The 20,174-nt window shown below is 37.7% G+C and overlaps 1 protein-coding gene across 1 annotated transcript in view; it reads left to right on the top strand.

The window, feature by feature from the left end:
- The window catches only part of ALMS1 (ALMS1 centrosome and basal body associated protein), a gene marked incomplete at both ends in the record, with an annotated part of 241,255 nt that overhangs the window by 74,932 nt on the left and 146,149 nt on the right, over nucleotides 1–20,174 (top strand). Inside the window, one exon of the mRNA XM_079720378.1 lies at nucleotides 185–318. Within this exon, the coding sequence (XP_079576504.1) occupies nucleotides 185–318 (134 nt within the window). The remainder of the gene's footprint in view (nucleotides 1–184; nucleotides 319–20,174) is intronic.

The following is a 20,174-nucleotide window of genomic DNA, read 5'->3' as shown; positions in this document are numbered from 1 at the left end:
TTTTCAGTGAAATTATGTCTCTCAAGAACTTCTAATAGTTTGTCATAAAATTGAGAGTACACACTGTTTAGTAAGCACTGTGGTAGGGCATTAAATTGCATATATTGATGATCTTCTGTGCTCTTATAGTCACTGATACTTTTGCATTGTATGATCTTGAATGTTTTTATGCTTTTCTCTCCAGCCTGGAATCTGAAGTTTAATATGGCTCATGAGTATGGCTACTCCATTTCAGAATTAAATGAAGATGACAGGAGAAAAGTAGAAGAGATCAAAGCAAAGTTGTTTGGTCATGGGAGAACAACTGACTTGCCCAAGGTATAAAGGAAATCTAGAAATTAAGAGAGAAAATGTGACAGAAAGGGGGTGAAATTTGGATCTCTTACCTGGGCATTGATGACTCCAGCTGAGTCACTGATAGTCTTTGGCTGAAGTGTTAGGAGTCTTTAAGTCTTCAAAAGCTAAGATTTAGGGTTAGGTTCTATAGGTTTTGATTAATTCTAAATCTATTAAAAACTTTTGTCTTAGAAAAATAAGAATGGATTTGCTTGTTTTATCAATGTATTCTTATCACTTTTATTTTTTCTTGAGGGTGGTATCTTGAGATGCAGATGCAGTCCAGCTATTTTCAGATGTATATTCTCTGCTTAAGAACACACAGCTATAACAGCTTATGTATAAATGACTTTCTTTTTTTTTTTTATTAGTTTCTGCTTTATAACAAAGTGAATCAGTCATACATATACATCTGTTCCCAAATCCCTTCCCTCTTGCGTCTCCCTCCCTCCCACCCTCCCTATCCCACCCCTCCAGGCGGTCACAAAGCACCGAGCTGATCTTATGCGGCTGCTTCCCACTATCTATCTACCTTACGTTTGGTAGTGTATATATGTCCATGCCTCTCTTTCACTTTGTCACAGCTTACCCTTCCCCCTCCCCATATCCTCAAGTCCATTCTCAGTAGGTCTGTGTCTTTATTCCTGTTTTACCCCTAGGTTCTTCATGACATTTTTTTTTCTTAAATTCCATATATATGTGTTAGCATACGGTATTTGAATGACCTTCTTTTTAATAGTACTCATTTTCCATCTATAAACTATTTCATGCATAGAAAAGAATATATATAAAGCGTGTATAAAGAAAAAGTAGAAATAATTCCTGTTTATTGGCCATCCAGCTTGAGAAGTAGAATGTTACCAAATATCACTGAATTACTGTGTGTTCTCTTCCCCAGTTATATCACTCTTACTTCCTATCCTGACATGTATTGGTTTTCTTGCTGCTCAGTATGGTTTTGAACTATATAACAGATGGAATAAAGATGTTATATATTAAGATGTTATATATTCTTCTGAGAATTGCAATTTTCACACAGTCTTTGGCTTCTGAGGTTCTTCTAGATAGATATACATAGTTTTAATTTATTCCTTTTTATTGCTGTAAGTATTCCAGTGTATGAATATATCATAGTTTATCCATTCTCTTGTGCCTGGGACATTTGGTCTGCTATTATGAACAATAATGGGGTATAATGATACCTATCTTACAGGATTTTGCTATGGCTTACATGAGATAATGCCTATAAAATGCTTATTAGGGTGTGTGATATTGCTCAATAATTGGCAGCTGTTATTAATTCCATAAAAATTGATATAGCTATCAGATATGTACACTTAATGGCATAATTCATACAGTTTCTTAGAAAATTGTCAGTGATAAAACATAATTATTTGACTTATCAATTTTGGAAAAGTTTTTTGAAAGTATAAATTAGATGGATTTTAGTTTTGTATATATGCTTGTGAGAAACAAAATTAACAGATAATAAAATGCATAAGTAGTTGTTCTAGCACCCTTTTTTAAAAGCACGTTTCCCCCAGTGATTTGCCTTCCTTCCTTCCTTGTTTCCTTCCTTCCTTCCTTCCTTCCTTCCTTCCTTCCGGAATTTTTTATTATGGTAAGATAACATGGGATCTACACTCTTAACAAACTCTTAAATGCAGAATACAGCATTAACTATAGGCTTTTTTTGTTTTGCGGTATGCGGGCCTCTCACTGTTGTGGCCTCTCCTGTTGCGGAGCACAGGCTCCGGACGCGCAGGCTCAGCGGCCATGGCTCACGGGCCCAGCCGCCCCGCCGCATGTGGGATCTTCCCGGACCAGGGCACGAACCCGTGTCCCCTGCATCGGCGGGCGGACTCTCAACCACTGCGCCACCAGGGAAACCCTAGGTTTTATAGTTAATGTTGTATAGCAGATTTTTTGACTCTGCTGGTAATTTTTCTAAATATTCTTCTGTGAACACATAACAAAAGTCAAGTTGTCTTTTCTGACTATTAAGCTATTTGCTATTCATTTTCCTCAGAATGAAATGTACAAGTGGATATATTAAATTACCTTTTCAAAAGTTGAAGTACAAGTATAATTGACTATGTTAGTTTCAGCTTCACAGCTTAGTGATTTGATATTTCTAACATTACAAAATGATCACCAAGATAAGTCTAGTTACCATCTGTCACGATACAAAGTTTTTACACTAGTATTGACTATATTCCCCCATGTTGTACATTTCATCCCCATGACTCATTTTTTTTTTGTTTATCTTAGTCTTCTTCACCTATCTCACTCTTCCCTCCCATCCCCCTCTCCTCTGGCAATCACCTGTTTGTTCTCTGTATCTATGAGAATACTTCTGTTTTGTTATGTTTATCCATTTGTTTTGTTTTTAGACTCCACGTGTAAGTGAAATCATACAGTATTTGTCTCTCTTTGTCTGATTTATTTCATTTACCATAATAGCCTCTAGGTCCATCCATGTTGTTGCAAATGGCAAGATTTCATTCCTTTTTATGGTTAATAGACCATGATATATGTATATCATGGTCTATTAACCATATGGGGTGTGTGTGTATATATGTGTGTGTGTGTGTCTATATATATATATCTTTATCCATTCATCTCTTGGTAGACACTTAGGTTACTTCCATATCTTGACTATTGTAAGTAATGATGCACTGGATATAGGGGTGCACATATCTTTTTGAATTAGTGTTTTTGTTTTCTTTGGAAAAATACCCATAAGTTAATTGATGGATCATGTGGTAATGCTATTTTTAATTTTGTGAGGAACCTCTGTACTGTTTTCCATAGTGGCTGCACCAGTTTACATTCCCACCAACAGTGCATGAGTGTTCCCTTTTCTTCACATCCATACCAACACTTACTTGCTCTCTTTTTGATAATAACCATTCTAACAAGTGTGAGGTGATATCTCATTGAGGTTTTTATTTGCATTTCTCTGATGATAGTCATGTTGAGCATCTTTTTGTATATCTGTTAGCCATCTGTATGTCTTTTTTACAAAAATGTCTATTCAGATCCTCTGACCATTTTTTAATTGGGTTGTTTTTTTTGATTGAGTTGTATGAATTTTTTTGTCTATTTTAGATATTAATCCCTTGTCAGATATATCATTTGCAAATATCTTCTTCCATTCAGTAGGCTGCCATCTTGTTTCATTGATAGTTCCGTTTGCTGTGCAGTAGCTGTTTAGTTTGATGTAGTCCATTTGTTTATTTTTGCTTTGGTTTCCCTTGCCTAAGGAGATGTATTCAAAAAAATATTGCTAAGAGTGATCTCAGAGTGTACTGCCAATATTTTCTTTTAGGAGTTCTATGGTTTCAGGTCTTCCATTTAAGTCTTTAATTCATTTTGAGTTTATTTTTGCATATGGTGTGAGAAGGTAGTCCAGGTTGCTTCTTTTGCATGTAGCTGTCCAGATTCCCCAATACCATTTATTGAAGGGGAAACCTTTCCCTATTGCTTATTTTTGCCCCTTTGGTCATAGATTAGTTGACCGTGTAAGTTTCTGGGGTCTTTATTCTGTTCCGTTGTTCTATATGTCTGTTTTTGTGCCAATACCATACTGTTTTGACATCTGTAGCTTTATGGTATAGTTTGAAGTCAAGGATAGTAATACCTCCAGCTTTGGTCTTCTTTCTCAACACTGTTTAAGCTATTTGGGGTATTTTGTGTTTCCATACAAATTTTAGATTTATTTTTTCTTGTTTTGTGAAAAATGCCACTGGTATTTTGGTAGGCATTGCACTGAATTTGTAGATTGCCTAGGGGAGTATGGTCACTTTAACAGTATTAATCTTCCAATTCATGAGCAAGGTATATCTTTGGATTTTGTGTTCAACTTCAAGTGTTTATTTTTTTAAACATTCTATCAACTTTTGTTTAAAAGATTGTATCTTTTAGAGCTGTTTCAGGTTCGTAGCAAAATTGCGAGGAAGATACAGAGATTTCCCATATACCCCCTGCCCCCATCACATGCATTTCCTCTGCCATTATCAACATCCCCCACCAGAGTGGTACAGTTTTTACAATGGATGAACCTACACTGACATGTCTTAAGCACCCTAAGTCCACAGTTTACATTAGGGTTCACTCCTGGTATTGTACTTTCTGTATGTTTGGATAGTGTATAATGACATGTATCCATCATTATAATATACAGAGTATTGTCACCACCCTAAAATTCCTCTGTACTCCATCTATTCAAGTCTACCACCCACACTGCAACCACTGATCTTTTTACTGTCTCCATACTTTACCATTTTCCACATTGTCCTATAGTTGGAATCATACGTTTTGTAGCCTGTTCAGATTGGCTCTCTCGATTAGTAATATGCATTAAGGTTCTTCCATGTTTTGTTATGGCTTCATAGCTCATTTCTTTTTAGCAATGAATAATATTCCATTGTCTGGATGTACCACAGTTTATCCATTCATCTACTTAATAGAATTTATCCCTACATCTACTGAAGGACATCTTGGTTCCTTGTAGGTTCTGACAATTTTTAATAAATCTGCTATAAACATCAGATACAGGTTTTTGTGTGGACATAAGTTTTCAGCTTAGTTGGGTAAATATCAAGGAGCACAAATGCTAGATCGTATGGTACGAGTATGCTTAGTTTCATGAGAAACTGCCAAACCATCTTATAAAGTGACTGTTTCATTTCACATTCCTACCAACAATGAATCAGAGTTTCTGTGGCTCCGCATGCTCACCAGCATTTGTTATTTTCAGTTTTCTCAATTTTGGCTATTCTAATAGGTGTGTAAGTAGTGTCTTATTGTTGTTTTAGTTTTCACTTCCCTGGTGATGTGATGTGGGGCATGTTTTCATATACTTATTTTCCAGTTGTATATCGTTTTTGCTGAGGTATCTGTTAGTGTCTTTGGCCCATCTTTATATTGGGTTATTTTGTTATTGTTGACTTTTAAGAGTTCTTTGTATATTTTGGATAATAGTTTTTTATCAAATGTGTCTTTTGTAAATATCTTTCTCCCAGTCTCATTCTCTTGACATTGTTTTTCACAGAATAGAAATTTTTAATTTTAGTATGTCCAGCTTATCAGTTATTTCTTTCAAGGATTGTATCTCTGATGTTGTATCTTGAAATTCATCACCATATCCGAGGTCATATAGGTTTTCTCCTATGTTGTTTTCTAGGTGTTTTGCATTTTACATTTGGGTCTATGATCCATTTTTTTTTTTTTTGTGGTATGCGGGCCTCTCACTGTTGTGGCCTCTCCCGTTGCGGAGCACAGGCTCCAGATGCGCAGGCTCAGCAGCCATGGCTCACGGGCCCAGCCGCTCCGTGGCATGTGGGATCCTCCTGGACCGTGGCACGAATCCGCGTCCCCTGCATCGGCAGGCGGACTCTCAACCACTGCGCCACCAGGGAAGCCCTATGATCCATTTTGATTTAATTTCTGTGAAGGGTTTAAAGTCTGTGTCTAGATTCATTTTTTCTACATGTATGTCCAGTTATTCCAGCACCATTTGTTGAAAATGCTACTTTTACTCTGTTGTATTGCCTTTGTGCCTTGTCAAAGATCAGTTGACTATATTTACATGGGTCTGTTTCTGGGCTCTGTTCTGTTACAGTGATCTATTTGTCTGTTTCACCAGTAGGACACTGTGTTGATTACTGTAGCTTTATAAGTCTCAAATTCAGAAAGTGTCAGTTTTCCTACTTGGTTCTTCTCCTTCATTATTGTGTTGGCTCTTCTGGGTCTTTTGCCTCTCCATATAAACTTTGGAATCAGTCTTTCAGTATCCACAAAATAACTTACTGGCATTATGATTGGACTTGCACTGAATTTATACATCAGTTTAGGAGGAACTGAGGATCCTGAAAATATTGAGTCTTCCTGTCGATAAACATGGAATCTCTCTGCATTTATTTAATTCTTCTTTAATTTCTTTCATCAAGAATTTATAATTTTCCTCATATAGATCTTGTATATATTTTGTTAGTTTATATGTAAACATTTCATTTTTATAGGATGCTAATATAAATGGTATTGTGGTTTTAATTTGAAATTTCACTTGTTCATAAATGATACATAGGCAAGTGTTGACTTGTATATTAACCTTGCATTTGGCAACTTAGTGTAATTGCTTATTAGTTCCAAGAGTTTTTTTGTTGAGTCTTTCAGATTTTCTACAGATCATCATGTAATCTGCAAACACAGTTTTATTTCTTCCTTCTCCAGCTGTATACTTTTTATTTCCTTTACTTGTCTTAAAGCATTAGCTAGGAATTCCAGTGTGATGTTGAAAAAGAGGGGTGAGAATGGCATCCTTAATGAGTTTCTGATCCTTGTGAGAAAGCTAGTTTCTCACCATGAAATATGGTGAGGAAGTTTTCCTCTGTTCCTGGTTTACTGATAGTTTTCTCATGAATGGGTGTTGGATTTTTTCAAATACGCTTTTTGCATCTATTGATATAATTGTGTGATTTTTCTTTTTTAGGCTTTTGATGTGATGGATTACATTAATTGATTTTTGAATAATGAACCAGTCTTGCATACCTGGGATAAATCCCACTTGGTCACTGCATATAATTATACTTTGTTGGATTTGATTCGTTAATACTTTATTGAGGATTTTTGCAACTATATTCATGAGAAGAGATATTGGTCTGTAGTGGTATTTTGGTTTTTTTCCTCTTGAAGTGTCCTTGTCTGGTTGTTTTATTAGGGTAATTCTGACTTCATAGAATGAATTAGGAAGAAGTATTTCTTCTGCTTCTATCTCTGAAAGAGATGGGAGGGAATTGGTATAATTTCATCCTTAAATGTCTGGTAGAATTCACCAGTGAAGCTACTTGGGCCTACTGCTTTCTCTTTTTAAAAGGTTGTTAAGTTACTGATTCAGTTTCTTACAAAAATTGGTGCCTATTCAGCATGTCTTTTTCTTCTTATGTGAGTTTTGGCACATTGTATCTTTTAAGGAATTGGTCCATTCCATCTAGATTGTCAAATCTGTGGGCATATGGTTTGTTCCTAATATTCCTTTTAATGTCCATAGGATCTGTAGTGATGTCCCACTTGCATTTTAGATATTAGTAATTTGTGCCTGCTCTTTCCTTTTCTTAGTTTGCTTGGCTTATTGATATTTATTTATTTATTTGTTTGTTTTGCTTACTTTGGACTTAATTTGCTCTTCTTTTTGTAGTTTCCTAAGGTAGAAATTTAGACTATGGATTTTAGATCTTTCTTTTCTAATATATGCATTCAGTGCTGTAAATTTTCTATGCACTGCTTTCACTGCATTCCACAAATTTTCACAAGTTGTCTTTTCATTTTCATTTAAGTTAATATATTTCTTTGATTTATATGTTTTTAGAAGTATGTTGTTTAATCTCCACATATTTGGGGGTTTTCCAACTGTCTTTGTGTCATTTCTAGTTTAACTTTATTCTCATCTAAGAGCAGACATCGTATGGTTACTATTTTTTAAAATTTGTTAAGGTGTGTTTTATGGCCCAGAACATGGCGTATTGTGGTTAATGTTCCATGTGAGCTTGAGAAGGATGTGTAGTCTGCTGTTTTTGACTGAAGTAATTTATAGATGTGCATTTATATCCAGTTTATTGATGTTTTTGAGGTGAAGTATGGTCTTACTGATTTGCTGCCTGAGGGATTTGTTCATTTCTGTTGGAGGGGTGTTAAAGTCTCCAACTATTATAGTGGATTCATCTATTTCTCTTTGCACTTCTATCATTGTTTGTCTCATGTAGTTTGACAGTCTTGTTAGCTGCGTATACATTGTTTCATCTTCTTGGAGAATTGACCCCTTTATCATTATGTTATGCCCTTCTTTATCCTTGATAACTTTCCTTCCTTTGAAGTCTGTCCTGTCTGAAATTAATATAGCACTTCTACTTTCTTTTGATTAGTATTAGCATGGTATATTTTTCTCCATTCATTTACTTTTCATCTACATGTGTTTTTATATTTAAAGTGGCTTTCTTGTAGATAACATATAGTTGGGTCTTGTTTTTTGATCCACTTTGGCAATCTCTGTCTTTTAATTATTATACTTAGACCATTGGCTTTCAAAGTGATTATTAATATATTTGGATTGATATCTATCATATTTATTGCTAGTTTCTATCGTTGCCCTTGTTCTTTGCTAATATTTTTGTCTTCCACTCTTTTCTGCTGTTTGTGTTTTATTTTGTGTGTATATATAAAATGGAGGATTTATTTATTTTAAAATTTATTTTATTGAAGTATAGTTGATTTACAATGTTGTGTTAATTTCTGCTGTACAGCAAAGTGCTTCAGTAATACTGCCTTTTATGGTTTTATATGTATGTATGTATTTATTAACTTTTTGTTTTATACTGGAGTATAATTGATTAACAATGTTGTGTTATGTTAGTTTCAGGTGTACAGCAAAGTGATTCAGTTATACATATACATGTATCTGTTTTTCAAATTCTTTCACCATTTAGTTTGTTACATAATATTGAGAAGAGTTCCCTGTGTTGTATAGTAGGTCCTTGTTATCTATTTTAAATATAGCAGTGTGTACCTGTCAATCCCAAAACTGCCTTACTCTCCCTCCCCCCCACCCTTCCCCTCTGGTAACCATAAGTTTGTTCTCTAAGTCTGTGAGTCTGTTTTGTAAATTACTTCATGTGTGTGTGTGTGTTTGTGTGTGTGTGTATTTGTTTTTACATTCCACATATAAGTGATATCATACGATATTTGTCTTCCTCTGTCTGACTTCACTCAGTATGACAATCTCTAGGTCCATCCATGTTGCTGCAAATGGCACTATTTCATTCTTTTTATGGCCGAGTAATATTCCATTGTATATGTGTACCACATCTTCTTTATCCATTCATTTGTCGATGGACATTTAGGTTGCTTCCATGTCTTGGCTATTGTGAACGGTGCTGCAGTGAACATTGGGATGCATGTATCCTTTCGGATCATGCTTTTCTCTGAATATATGCCCAGGAGTGGGATTGCAGGATCATACGATAGCTCTACTTTTAGCTCTTTAAGGAACCTCCATACTGTTCTCCACAGTAGCTGTACCAATTTACATTTCCACCAACAGTGTAGGAGGGTTCCCTTCTCTCCACGCCCTCTCCAGCATTTATTTTTTGTGGATTTTTTGATGGTAGCCACTCTGACTGGTGTGAGGTGATATCTCATTGCATCAATGGTTTTGATTTGCATTTCTCTAATAATTACCGATGTTGACCAAATTTTCATGTGCCTCTTGGTTACCTGTATGTATTCTTTGGAGAAATGTCTATTAGGTCTTCTGCCCTTTTTTTGCGGTACGCCGACCTCTCACTGTTGCAGCCCCTCCTGTGGCGGAGCACAGGCTCCGGACACGCAGGCTCAGCGGCCATGGCTCACAGGCCCAGCCGCTCTGCGGCATGTGGGATCCTCCCGGACCGGGGCACAAACCTGTGTCCCCTGCATTGGCAGGCGGACTCTCAACCACTGTGCCACCAGGGAAGCCCTCTGCCCATTTTTTGATTGGGTTGTTTGTTTTTATGTTATTAAGCCGCATGAACTGTTTGTAAATTTTGGAGACTAATCACTTGTTGGTTGTATCTTTTGGAAATACTTTCTCCCATTCTGTGGGTTGCGTTTTCGTTTTGTTTATGGTTTCCTTTGCTGTGCAAAAGCTTTTGAGCTTAATTAGGTCTCATTTGTTTATTTTTGTTTTTATTTCCATTACTCTGGGAGACAGATTGAAAAAGATATTGCTGTGATTTATTGAAAAAAATATTGCTGTGATTTATTGAAAAAGATATTGCTGTGATTTATTGAAAAAGATATTGCTGTGATTTATGTCAGAGAGTATTCTGCCTATGTTTTCCTCTTAAGAGTTGTGTATGGTGTTAAAGAATTTCCTAATTTCATGCTGTCCAGTTTTCCCAGCACCATTTATTGAAGAGACTGTCGTTCCTCCATTTTATAGTCTAACCTCCTTTGTCATAGATTAATTGACCATAGGTGCGTTGGTTTATTTCTGAGCTTTCTATACTGTTTAATTGATCTATATTCCTATTTTTGTGACAGTCCCATACTGTTTTGGTGACTATAGCTTTTTAGTGTAGTCTGAAGTCAGGGAGCCTGATTCCTCTACCTCCATTTTTCTTTCTCAAGATTGATTTGGCTATTTGGGGTCTTTTGTGTCTCCATACAAATTTTAAGATTTTTTGTTCTAGTTCTGTGAAAATGGCCATTGGTAATTTGATAGGGGTTGCATTGAATCTGTAGACCACCTTGGGTAGTATAGTCATTTTGACAATATTGATTCTTCCAATCCAAGAACATGGTGTATCTTTTGATCTGTTTGTGTTGTCTTTGATTTCTTTCGTCAGTGTCTTATAGTTTTTGGAGTACAGGTCTTTTGCCTCCCTAGGTAGGTTTATTCCTAGGTATTTCATTCTTTTTGATGCGATGGTAAATGGGATTGTTTCTTTAATTTCTCTTTCTGATCTTTAGTTATTAGTGTATAGAAATGCAACAGATTTCTGTGTATTCATTTTGTAACCTGCAACTTTACCAAATTCATGGATGAGCTCTAGTAGTTTTCTGGTAACATCTTTAGGATTTTCTATGTATAGTATCATGTCATCTGCAAACAGTGACGGTTTAACAACTTCTTTTCCAATTGGATTCCTTTTATTTCTTTTTTTTCTCTGATTGCTGTAACTAGGACTTCCAAAACGATGTTGAATAGAAGTGGCAAGAGTGGACATCCTTGTCTTTTTCCTGATCTTAGAGGAAATGCTTTCAGCTTTACACCATTGAGTATGATGTTAGCTGTAGATTTGTCGTATATAGCCTTTATTATGGTGAGGTAGATTCCCTCTATGCTCACTTTCAGGAGAGCTTTTATCATAAATAGGTGTTGAATTTTGTCAAAAGCTTTTCCTGCATCTATTGAGATGATCATGTGGTTTTTGTTCACTTTGTTGATGTGGTGTATCATACTGATTAATTTGTGATACTGAAAAATCCTTGCATCTCTGGGATAAATCCCACTTGATCATGATGTATGATCCTTTTAATGTATTATTGGATTTGGATTGCTAGTATTTTGTTGAGGATTTTTGCCTCTGTGTTCACCCGTGATATTGGCCTGTAATTTTCTTTTTTTGTGGTATCTTTGTTTTTGGTATCATGGTGATGGTGGCCTCATAGAATGAGTTTGGGAGTTTTACTTCCTCTGCAAATTTTTGGAACAGTTTCAAAGGATAGGTGTTAGCTCTTCTTTAAATGTTTGATAGAATTCGCTTTTGAAGCCATTTGGTCTTGGACTTTTGTTTTTTGGGAGTTTTTAAATCACATTTTCAATTTCTGTACTTGTGATTAGTCTGTTCATATTTCCTATTTCTTCCTGGTTCAGTCTTGGGAGATTGTACCTTTCTAAGAATTTGTCCATTTCTTCCAGGTTGTGCATTTTGTTGGCATACAGTTGCTTGTTATAGTCTCTTATGATTCTTTGTATTTCTGTGGTGTCAGTTGTAACTTCTCCTTTTTCATTTCTAATTGTATTGATTTGTGTCCTCTCCCTTTTTTTCTTAATGAGTCTGGCTATAGGTTTATCATTTTGTTTATATTTTCAAAGAACCAGCTTTTAGTTTCATTGATCTTTGCTATTGTTTTCTTCATCTCTATTTCATTTATTTCTGCTCTGATCTTTAGGATATCCTTCTACTGATTTTAGGTTTTGCTTGTTCTTCTTTCTCTAGTTGCTTTAGGTGTAAGGTTAGGTCGTTTATTTTACATTTTTCTTGTTTCCTGAGGTAAGATTGTTTTGCTATAAACTTTTCTCTTAGAACTGCTTTTGCTACATTCCGTAGATTTTGGATCATTGTGCTTTTGTTTTCATTTTTCTCCAGGTATTTTTTGATTTCCTCTTAGATTTCTTCAGTGATCCATTGGTTGTTTAGTATAGCATATTGTTCAGCCTCCACGTGTTTGTGTTTTTTAAAGCTTTTTTTTTCTTGTAGTTTATTTCTAACCTTATAGTGTTGTGGTCAGAAAAGATGCTTGATATGATTTCAGTTCTCTTACATTTACCGAGGCTTGCTTTGTGGCCCAGCATGTGGTCAATCCTGGAGTATGTTCTGTGTGCACATGAGAAGAATGTTTATTCTGCTGCTTTAGGATGGAATGCTCTATAAATATCAATGCAGGCCATCTGATCTAATGTGTTATTTAAGGCCTGTGTTTCCTTATTGATTTTCTGTCTGGATGATCTGTCCATTGATGAAAGTGGGGTGTTAAAGTCCCACACTATTATTGTGTTACTGTCGATGTCTCCCTTATGGCTGTTAGTATTTGCCTTACATTCAATATATTGAGGTGCTCCTATGTTGGGTGCATATATATTTACAGTTGTTATATCTTGTTCCTCTTGGGTTGATCCCTTGATCATTATGTAGTGTCCTTCTTTGTCTCTTATAACAGTCTTTGTTTTCAAGTCTATTTTGTCTGATATGAGTATTGCCATTCCAGCTTTCTCTTTTTTTGTTTTTTTAAAGATGTTGGGGGTAGGAGTTTATTAATTAATTAATTTATTTTTGCTGTGTTGGGTCTTCGTTTCTGTGTGAGGGCTTTCTCTAGTTGTGGCAAGCGGGGGCCACTCTTCATCGTGGTGCACGGGCCTCTCACTATCGCGGCCTCTCTTGTTGCAGAGCACAGGCTCCAGGTGCACAGGCTCAGTAGTTGTGGCTCACGGGCCTAGTTGCTCCGCGGCATGTGGGATCCTCCCAGACCAGGGCTCGAACCCGTGTCCCCTGCATTAGCAGGCAGATTCTCAACCACTGCGCCACCAGGGAAGTCCCCCCAGCTTTCTTTTGATTTCCATTTGCATGGAATACCTTTTTCCATTCCCTCACTTTCAATGTGTATGTGTCCCTAGGTCTGAAGTTGGTCTCTTGTAGACAGCACATATACGGGTCTTGTTTTTGTATCCATTCAGCAGGCCTGTTTTGGTTGGAGGATTTAATCCATTTACATTTAAGATAATTATGAATATGCATGTTCCTATTGCCATTTTGTTAATTGTTTTGGGCTTGTTTTTGGAGGTCTTTTTTCTTCCTTTCTCTTCTTGTTTGATGACCATCTTTAAAGTTGTGTTTGGGTTGTTTTTTCTTTTTTTGTGTGTACCTATTGTAGTTTTTGGGTTTGCTTTTCCCGTGGGGTTTTGATATAGCCATCTGTATATGTACAAGATTGTTTTAAGTTGCTGCTTTCTTTCTCGCCTACAGAAGTTCCTTTAGCATTTGTTTCGAAGGTGGTCTGGTGGTGCTGAATTCTCTTAGCTTTTGCTTGTCTGTAAAGCTTTTGATGTCTCCATGAAATCCCAATGAGAGCCTCACTGGGTAGAGTATTCTTGGTTGTAGGTTCTTCCTTTTCATCACTTTAAATATATTGTGGTACTCCCTTCTGGTCAGCAGAGTTTCAGCTGAGAAATCAGCTGATAACCTTTTGAGAGTTCCTTTGTATGTTATTTGACAATTTTCTCTTGTTGCTTTTAATACTTTGTCTTAAATTTTGTCTATTTGATTACCATGTGTCTCGGTGTGTTCCTCCTTGGGTTTATCCTACCTGGGACTCTCTGCACTTCCTGGACTTGGGTGACTGTTTCCTTTCCCATGTTAGGGAAGTTTTCAGCTATTATCTCTTCAAGTGTTTTCTCAGGGCCCTTCTCTCTTTTTCTGCTTCTGGGACCCCTATAATGCGAATGTTGGTGTGTTTAATGTTGGTCCCAGAGGTCTCTTAGATGGTCTTCGTTTCTTTTCATTCTTTTTTCTTTATTCTTTTCCTCAGCAGTGATTTCCACCATTCTATCTTCTAGGTCACGTTCTTCTCACTTAATTCTGCTATTGAATCCTCTGTATTTTTCATTTCAGTTCTCACTTTTTTTTTTTTTTGCGGTACGTGGGCCTCTCACTGTTGTGGCCTCTCCCGTTGCGGAGCACAGGCTCCGGATGTGCAGGCTCAGCAGCCATGGCTCACAGGCCCAGCCGCTCCGCGGCATGTGGGATCTTCCCGGACCGGGGCACGAACCCGTGTCCCCTGCATCGGCAGGCGGACTCTCACCCACTGCGCCACCAGGGAAGCCCAGTTCTCATATTATTAATCTCTGTTTGTTCTTTAGTTTTACTAGGTCTCTGTTAAACATTTCTTGAATCTTCTCTATCCTTGCCTCCATTCTTTTTCCTATATCTTGGATGATCTTCACTATCATTATTCTAAATTCTTTTTCTGGTAGGTTGGCTATCTCCACTTCACTTAGTTGTTCTTCTGGGGTTTCATCTTGTCCTTTCACAAATTCCTCTGCCGTCTCATTTTGACTAACTTTCTGTGATTGTTGTTTCCATTCCATAGGCTGCAGGATTGTAGTTCTTGCTTCTGCTATCTTCCCTCTGGTGGATGCCTTTTATGGTTTTAGTTGAGCATTTATGTGATTACATTTTCCCTCATTTCTTAGCATATATGTTATAGCTTTTTCTCTTTTTAAATTTTTTTTAGTATTTGCCCTAGAATTTGTTTTCCATGATCCTGGATCATCTTCACTATCATTATTCTGAATTCTTTTTTCTGGAAGGTTGCCTATCTCCAGTTCACTTAGTTATATTTCTGGGGTTTTATCTTGTTCCTTCATCTGCAACATAATTCTCTGCCTTTTCATTTTGTCTAAGTTTCTGTGATTGCAGTTTTTGTTCTGCAGGCTGCAGGATTGTAGTTCTTGCTTCTGCTGTGTGCCCTCTGGTGGATGAGGCTATCTAAGAGGCTTGTGCAAGCTTCCTGTTGGGAGGGACTGGTGATAGAACTGGGTCTTGCTCTGGTGGGGAGAGCCATTCTCAGTAAAACTTTAACCTGGTCGTCTGCTGATGGGTGGGGCTGTGTTCCCTTACTCTTAGTTGTTGGCTGAGGTGACCCAGCACTGGAGCCTACAGGCTGTATGGTGGGACCAATGGCAGCCTCCAGGAGGGCTCATGCCAATGGGTGCTGCCCAGAACCACTGCTGCCAATGCTCCTGTCCCCATGCTGAGCCACAGTTGCCCCCTGCCTCTGCAGGAGACCCTGCAACACTAGCAGGTAGGTTTGGTTCCGACTCCTGTGGGGTCACTGCTCCTTTCCCCTGGGTCCTGGTGTGCACAGGTCTCTGTGTGTGCCCTCTAGGAGTGAAGTCTCTGTTTCCCCAGTCCTGTGGAAGTCCTGCAGTCAAATCTCGCTGGCCTTCAAAGCCATATTCTCTGGGGATTCCCAGTCCTGTTGCTGGACCCCCAGGCTGAGAATCTGGACATGGGGCTCAGAACCTTCACTCCAGTGGGAGGACTTCTTTGGTATAATGGTTCATCAGTTTGTGGGTTGACCACCCTGTGGGTATGGGATTTGATTTTATCGTGATTGCACCACTCCTACCGTTTCACTGAGGCTTTTCCTTTGTCTTTGGATATGGGGTATCCTCCTTGGTGGGTTCCAGCGTCTTCCTGTTGATGGCCGTTCAGCAGCTAGTTGTGATTTCTGTGCTCTCGCAAGAGGAGGTGAGTGCACGTCCTTCTACTCCACCATCTTGAACCAATCTCTAAAATTTGTAAAATACATTTGCACCCAATCTAGGTCTAGTTTCAAATAACACTACACCACTTCACAGATAGTATTGAGCACCTTCTAATACCAAAATAATCCCAATTCTTCCCTCCTATTTCTTATATCATTGCTGCCATTCATTTCATATACACATACACATGCACAACCTCTCTCTATATATATCTTTTTTTCCTCCCAGCTACAAAAGAATTTTAAAGATCAATCATTTTTGAGTAGTATATAATGAAGATGTAATTTTATTTTTTTTTAATGTGGCTGTTTTGTTATCAAACTTTATTGACAAAAGCAGGAAAAAATAAACAGGCAGTAGACTGGACTCAGCCCACAGGCCATAGTTTGAACTATAGTGTAATACAGTATAATGTCTCATCAATATACCTTAATTTACTCAACTATTTTTTTTTTATCACTGGGCATTTATTTTATAATTTATAAAAAAAAATTTTCTGGAACTATTGTTGATTTACAGTATTGTGTTAATTTTAGGTATACAGCAAAGTAATTCATACATATTCATAATTCTTTCCCATTATAGATTCTTTTTCAGAATCTTTCTCATTATGGGTTATTATAAGATATTGAATATAATTCCCTGTGCTATATTCAGTAAACCCTTGTTGTTTATCTATTTTATATATAGTGGTGTGTGTCTTTATTATTATTATTTTTTTTTTTATTAAAAACATTTTTTTAACCTCTTGATTGGAGTATAATTGTTTTACAATGGTGTGTTAGTTTCTGCTTTATAACAAAGTGAATCAGTTATACATATACATATGTCCCTATGTCTCTTCCCTCTTGCATCTTCCTCCCTCCCACCCTCCCTATCCCACCCCTCTAGGTGGTCACAAAGCACCGAGCTGATCTCTGTGCTATTATGTGGCTGCTCCCCACTAGCTATTTTACATTTGATAGTATATATATGTCCATGCCACTGCCTCACTTTGTCCCAGCTTACCTTTCCTCCTCCCCGTATCCTCAAGTCCATTCTCTAGTAGGTCTGCATCTTTATTCCTGTCTTGCCCCTAGGTTCTTCTGATCATTTTTTTTTCTTTTTTTTTTAGATTGCATATATACGTGTTAGCATACGGTATTTGTTTTTCTCTTTCTGACTTACTTCACTCTGCATGACAGACTCTAGGTCCATCCACCTCACTATAAATAACTCAGTTTCATTCCTTTTTATGGCTGAGTAATATTCCATTGTATATATGTGCCGCATCTTCTTTATCCATTCATCTGTTGATGGACACTTAGGTTGCTTCCATGTCCTGGCTATTGTAAGTAGAGCTGCAATGAATATTTTGGTACATGACTCTTTTTGAATTGTGGTTTTCTCAGGGTATATGCCCAGTAATGGGATTGCTGGGTTGTATGGTAGTTCTATTTTTAGTTTTTTAAGGAACCTCCACACTGTTCTCCATAGTGGCTGTATCAATTTAAGTGGTGTGTATCTGTTAATCCTATTCTCCTAATTTATCCCTCCTCCCCTCCTTTCCTCTTTGGTAACCATAAGTTTGTTTTCTACATCTGTGAGTCTATTTCTGTTTTGTAAATAAGTTCATGTGTATTACTGTTTAGATTCCACATGTAAGTGATGTCATAATATTTGTCTTTCTCCATCTGATTTCACTTAGTATGATAATCTCTAGGTCAATCCATGTTGCTGCAAATGGCATTGTTTCATTTTTCTTTTTAGGGCTGAGTAGTGTTCCATTGTATATATATGCCACGTCTTCTGTATCCTTTCGTCTGTCGATGGACATTTAGGTTGCTTCCATGTCTTGGCTATTGTAAATAGTGCTGTTATGAACGTTGGGGTGCATGTATCTTTTTTTTTTTTTTTTTGCGGTATGCGGGCCTCTCACCATTGTGGCCTCTCCCGTTGCGGAGCACAGGCTCAGCGGCCATGGCTCACGGGCCCAGCCGCTCTGCGGCATGTGGGATCTTCCCGGACCGGGCCACGAACCCGTGTCCCCTGCATCGGCAGGCGGACTCTCAACCACTGCGTCACCAGGGAAGCCCTGCATGTATCTTTTTGAATTAGAGTTTTTGTCTTTCCTGGATAAATGCCCAAGAGTGGGATTTTTAGATCATATGGTAACTCTATTTTATTTTTTTAATTTATTTTTTATTTACTTATTTATTTTTTGCTTAATTAATTTAATTAATTTATTTTTGGCTGTGTTGGATCTTCGTTGATGCACACGGGCTCTCTCCAGCTGTGGCGAACAGGGGCTACTCTTCATTGTGGTGCATGGGCTTCTCATTGCAGTGGCTTCTCTTGTTGCGCGAGCTCAGAGCACGAGCTCTAGGCACATGGGCTTCAGTAGTTGTGGCACGTGAGCTCAGTAGTTGTGGCTTGCAGGCTCTATAGCACAGGCTCAGTGGTTGTGGTGCACGGGCTTAGTTGCTCCGCAGCATGTCGGATCCTCCCAGATCAGGTCTTGAACCTGTGTCCCCTGCATTGGCAGGTGGATTCCTAACCACTGAGCCACCAGGGAAGCCCCGGTAACTCTATTTTTAAAGTAATGTCCATACTGTTTTCCATAGTGGCTGCACCAATTTAAATTCCCACCAGCAGTGTAGGAGGGTTTCCTTTTCTCTACACCCTTTCTAGCATTTATTATTTGTAGATTTTTTTTTTTTTAGTTTTATAGATGTATTTATTTATATTAGATAATATAATTGTCTTTTTTTTTTTTTTTTTAGTTTCTGCTTTACAACAAAGTGAATCAGTCATACATATACATCTGTTCCCACATCCCTTCCCTCATGCATCTCCCTCCCTCCCACCCTCCCCATCCCACCCCTCCAGGCGGTCACAAAGCACTGAGCTGATCTCCCTGTGCTCTGCGGCTGCTTCCCACTATCTATCTACCTTACGTTTGGTAGTGTATATATATCCATGCCTCTCTTTCGCTTTGTCACAGCTTACCCTTCCCCCTCCCCATATCCTCAAGTCCATTCTCAAGTAGGTCTGTGTCTTTATTCCCGTTTTACCCCTAGGTTCTTCATGACATTTTTTTTTTTTAATTCCATATATATGTGTTAGCATACGGTATTTGTCTTTCTCTTTCTGACTTACTTCACTCTGTATGACAGACTCTAGGTCTATCCACCTCATTACAAATAGCTCAGTTTCATTTCTTTTTATGGCTGAGTAATATTCCATGGTATATATGTGCCACATCTTCTTTATCCATTCATCCGATGATGGACACTTAGGTTGTTTCCAGCTCCGGGCTATTGTGAATAGAGCTGCAATGAACATTTTGGTACATGTCTCTTTTTGAATTATGGTTTTCTCAGGGTATATGCCTAGTAGTGGGATTGCTGGGTCATATGGTAGCTCTATTTTTAGTTTTTTAAGGAACCTCCATACTGTTCTCCATAGTGGCTGTACCAATTCACATTCCCACCAGCAGTGCAAGAGTGTTCCCTTTTCTCCACACCCTCTCCAGCATTTATTGTTTCTAGATTTTTTGATGATGGCCATTCTGACTGGTGTGAGGTGATATCTCATTGTAGTTTTGATTTGCATTTCTCTAATGATTAATGATGTTGAGCATTCTTTCATGTGTTTGTTGGCAGTCCGTATATCTTCTTTGGAGAAATGCCTATTTAAGTCTTCTGCCGATTTTTGGATTGGGTTGTTTGTTTTTTTGCTATTGAGCTGCATGAGCTGTTTATAAATTTTGGAGATTAATCCTTTGTCAGTTGCTTCATTTGCAAATATTTTCTCCCATTCTGAGGGTTGTCTTTTGGTCTTGTTTATGGTTTCCTTTGCTCTGCAAAAGCTTTGAAGTTTCATTAGGTCCCATTTGTTTATCTTTGTTGTTATTTCCATTTCTCTAGGAGGTGGGTCCAAAAGGATCTTGCTGTGATTTATGTCATAGAGTGTTCTACCTATGTTTTCCTCTAAGAGTTTGATAGTTTCTGGCCTTACATTTAGGTCTTTAATCCATTTTGAGCTTATTTTTGTGTATGGTGTTAGGGAATGATCTAATCTCAAACTTTTACATGTCCCTGTCCAGTTTTCCCAGCACCACTTATTGAAGAGGCTGTCCTTTCTCCACTGTACATTCCTGCCTCCTTTATCAAAGATAAGTTGGCCATATGTGCGTGGGTTTATCTCTGGGCTTTCTATCCTGATCCACTGATCTATCTTTCTGTTTTTATGCCAGTACCACACAGTC

Source organism: Hyperoodon ampullatus, assembly GCF_949752795.1.
Source record: "Hyperoodon ampullatus genome assembly, chromosome: 15".
Lineage (NCBI taxonomy): Eukaryota > Metazoa > Chordata > Mammalia > Artiodactyla > Ziphiidae > Hyperoodon > Hyperoodon ampullatus.
Note: the sequence above shows the minus strand (reverse complement) of the source record. Positions and strands in the feature narration are given on the sequence as shown.